Consider the following 3917-nt stretch of genomic DNA (forward strand, 5'->3'; position numbering starts at 1 on the left):
ACTTACTATAACGGCAGTAAATCCCGCTTCGTGCCGGCAGTTCAGACCCTAAAGTATAAATTATCAAATGCAACCGTTTAATTCATGACGCGTTCGATGAATAATGAAGAGAAAAAGACAGTGAAATTTCTGTGATATGTAAATTTACTGAGAGAATGAAATGATGTACAAAAGCAGTTGTTGATAAAGATAAACAATATAGTGATAACTTGATCTTATTAATTCAAGTTGCAAGGTCACTGCTCTCTATGTGAGTCTTTGGGTGGCTCTTAGAAGAGCCTTTGTGTTTGGTAGAAAGGGTGGATTTGTTTAGCCGCCGAATCCATAGAGAGTGCGGCCCTGGCGTTTCAGAGCGTACACCACATCCATGGCGGTGACCGTCTTGCGCTTGGCGTGCTCAGTGTAGGTGACCGCATCTCTGATCACATTCTCCAGGAAAACCTTCAGCACCCCGCGGGTCTCCTCATAGATCAAACCCGAGATGCGCTTCACTCCACCACGGCGAGCCAGGCGGCGGATTGCTGGCTTGGTGATACCCTGGATGTTATCACGAAGCACTTTGCGGTGCCGCTTTGCTCCGCCTTTGCCCAGTCCTTTGCCTCCTTTACCTCTTCCAGACATGACGCTTCTTCAGTCAAAGCACTGCTGAATGAGAAGCGAGCTGATTCTGCTGCCTTTTTTATACAGCCCGCCCGGACCTGACTGAGAAAGTGACAGAGAGTGAGGGGCGGGGCGGAGAGGAAACTGAGTGACAGACAGAGCAGAGAAATGTCTTTCATCCTCCAGCTCCGCCTCCCACTTGCTCGAACCGCCAATTCAAAAAAGAACTCTCAACAACAGAGCTCAGCACAAAACTTCCAGACTCAACCTTGAAAGTCAAAGATAACAGAAACCCAGAGCTGTTAAATAAGGATCAATAACAATTAAAAGTTGATCATCTACCCGCCTAAGTACAGTGCTTCCGATCACAAGTCAACCCGTTTCCACACACCTCCCCTCCCAGACGGATTGAGTATTTTACTAACACCTTACCCCAGCTGAATTAGAGAATTGAGTTGTGACGCGGGGTTTCTCGCCAGTATTCCTGTGTTAGACCCTCTCGCTCTGAATTAGTGAAAGGAGCATGAACTGAGACTGTACATAACAGATCCCCAGTTAGTGAGGACGGAACATCCCTCTGTTTTGTTACAGAGAGTGGGGGAAGGGCAGAGTGTGGTGTATGTCAGCGAGTCACCAGGGATCCTGCATTTACTTCCCATCATTTCTATGTGAAATGTGCACACGGCGGCGGGACAGGGATCATTTGATCGGGGGATCAGCTCTTTCCTGAGAGATGTGGGTGGCTCTGAAAAGAGCCTTTGGGTTCAGATGTCTACAACTTTCCCGTGCAGTTTCACTTCTTTCCAGGGGCTGCTTTCTGAGCCTTTGCTGCTTTCGGCTTGGTCTTGCCCCTTGATGATTGAACTTTCTTGAGCACCTTTCCGCCCGTGGCACTCTTGGGTTTTTTGGCCTTCTTCACAGGAGACTTTTTCGGAAGCGCTGCTTTCTTCCCTGGGGATTTCTTTGGCGTTGCCGCCTTCTTGCTGGTCACTTTCTTGCCTGCTGCTTTCTTTGCTGCCGATTTCTTGGCTGCTAGTTTCTTGACTGGTAATTTCTTGCCTGCTGATTTCTTTGCTGTCACTTTCTTGCCAGCTGTTTTCTTCACTAAAGGTTTTTTGCCTGCTCCTGACTTCACTTTCTTTCCCACATTTCCCTTGGTTCCCTGCTTCGGGATTCTGAAGGAGCCGGAGGCGCCCGTACCGCTGCTCTGCACCAGGGAGCCTTTGTTCACATTCCTCCTGATACTTTGCTTGATTTGGGTCCTGAGCTTCCCCACATCCACACCGCTCCGACCCAGAGCCTTCTTTATGGCGGGCAGTGAGGTCCCCTTGCGATCGGAGCAATCCGCCACAATCCTGAGGATCTGCTCGCTCAACGTGGGACCGGCTGACTTGTTCCGGGGTGCTGCTTTCTTCTTTTTCGGAGTCTTGACTTGAGCGGCGGCGGCTGGAGGAGCCGTTTCGGCGGCTGCTGTATCGGTCATGTCCGGAACTCTGCACAAAGTCTCTCTGCCAGTCAGAACTGGGTCAGAAATGAAGCCGGTGGTGGCGGCACTGAGCAACTTAAAGGCAGTGAGCGGACGGGGGCGGAGACAACCTGCTGTCAGCTCCCGGCTCCTGCTGCCTCTCTGTGTTTCTCTCTGGTCCTAAACTCTCCGATTTCACTGAAATTCGGGTACTGTAGAATCCCAGACTAGATCCTTCCTGTCTCTGACATCAGAATGCTTGCTATCCAAAAGTTTGCACTTGAAGTAAAGACTCGATTTTTGACTGAAACCCGTTTTATTGCTGCACTGATGGCGCTCTTTCCCCCGATAGCTGACATGTTCTCTACATTTTGGCTGAAATCTTGAAATCAACAAAGAAACTACACTGAATTCCCACTTTGGGAATGAGAAGGGGATCAATTTGCTTCTTTGACTTGAAAATCTTGTTACTTGACACAAGAGGGACTCGGAAATCCGGCGATGAGTCCGGACCCACAAACACAGTGACATTAGACTAACCCGTCAGCACCTTTAATACACTCTCTCTTACACAATATTCACATCTACACATTCCCATGCCGAACTGTTCGATAAATGTAGAGTTCCCAGGACAGGTTTTGATCTCTCTGCTGAGGTAAATAGACCCTTCAGCTCCACTCTATCCAGGCCCTTCAGCATTTTATACATTTCAATCAGATCTCCCGTCAGCCTTCTCTGTTCCAAGGAGAACAACCACAGTCTATTCAATCTTTCCTCAGAGCTGCATTTTTCAGTCCCGGCAACATGCTCGTAAATCTCCTCTGTACTCTCTCTAGTGCAGTTACATCCTTTCTGTAATGAGGTGACCAGAACTGCACACAGAACTCAATTTCTGGCCTAACCAATGTTGATAAAGTTCCAGCATAACCTTCCTCCTCATATTCTATACCTCGGTTAATAACCAGGGATTCCATATGTCGTCTTAACCATATTGCCGCCCTACCCTGTTACCTTCAGGGATCCGTGGACATTTACTCCAAGGTCCCTCACCTCCTCTGCACCTCTCAGTATTTTCCCATTAATCGTGTATTCCTTTGCATTGTTTGACCTCCCCAAGTGCATCACATCACACTTCTCCAGGTTGAATTCGATGTGCCACTTTTCTGCACTTCTGACCAGACCATAAACATCTTCCTCAAGTCCACAGCAATCCTCCTCGCTATCTACCACACGGCCAATGTTGGTGTCGTCTGCAAACTTCTTGATCGTGTTCCTCAACATTTATGTCCAAATTGTTTATATAGATCATCAACAAAACAGGTGACCCATTACTGAGCCCTGGGGAAAACCACTGGAAACAGCCCTCCAGACTCAAAAGCAGCCGTCAACAATTACTCTTTGTTTCCTGCCACTGAGCCAATTTTGCATCCACCTTGCTGCATTTCCCTGGATCCCATGAGATGTTATTTTATAAAGATTCTGTATTTTGGGACCTTGTCAAAAGCCTTGCTAAAATTCATGTAGAATCCATCAACTGCACTACCCTCATCTATCATCCTTTTTCAAATTCAATTCAGTTTATATGTGCCTTTCTAAGTGACAGTTTGTCTTGTCTCTCAGAATAGATTTCAATAATTTGCCCACTACTGAGGTTACACTGACTGGCCTGCAATTATTGAGTTTTCGGCTGAACTGTAAGATTCGTTTTATCTCGAAAGATCCGCCTGGGGAAACAAGACGTTACAATCTCATCTTTCACTGATATGGTGCCAGAGGAAAACACATTATTAATCTCACAGTCCGGGAAAGTGTCAGAGAGTGAGGCATACAATGTCCCAAATGTAACTTTCTC

General features: G+C 47.3%; 1 protein-coding gene across 1 annotated transcript; it reads right to left on the reverse strand.

Annotated features, from left to right (window-relative positions):
• Positions 1–1375: 1375 nt before the first annotated feature.
• Positions 1376–2098, reverse strand: LOC137356114 (histone H1-like). Its single transcript, XM_068021911.1, has one exon. The coding sequence runs from the start codon at positions 2081–2083 to the stop codon at positions 1394–1396; it is 690 nt and encodes a 229-aa protein (XP_067878012.1). The 5' UTR covers positions 2084–2098; the 3' UTR covers positions 1376–1393.
• Positions 2099–3917: the final 1819 nt, after the last annotated feature.

The sequence above is a fragment of the Heterodontus francisci genome, chromosome 45 (assembly GCF_036365525.1).
Source record: "Heterodontus francisci isolate sHetFra1 chromosome 45, sHetFra1.hap1, whole genome shotgun sequence".
In the NCBI taxonomy this organism is placed as follows: domain Eukaryota; kingdom Metazoa; phylum Chordata; class Chondrichthyes; order Heterodontiformes; family Heterodontidae; genus Heterodontus; species Heterodontus francisci.

Bases quoted from the DNA above. Each gene is read 5' to 3' on its own strand.
- LOC137356114 (XM_068021911.1), bottom strand. From the start codon at position 2,083: ATGACCGATACAGCAGCCGCCGAAACGGCTCCTCCAGCCGCCGCCGCT.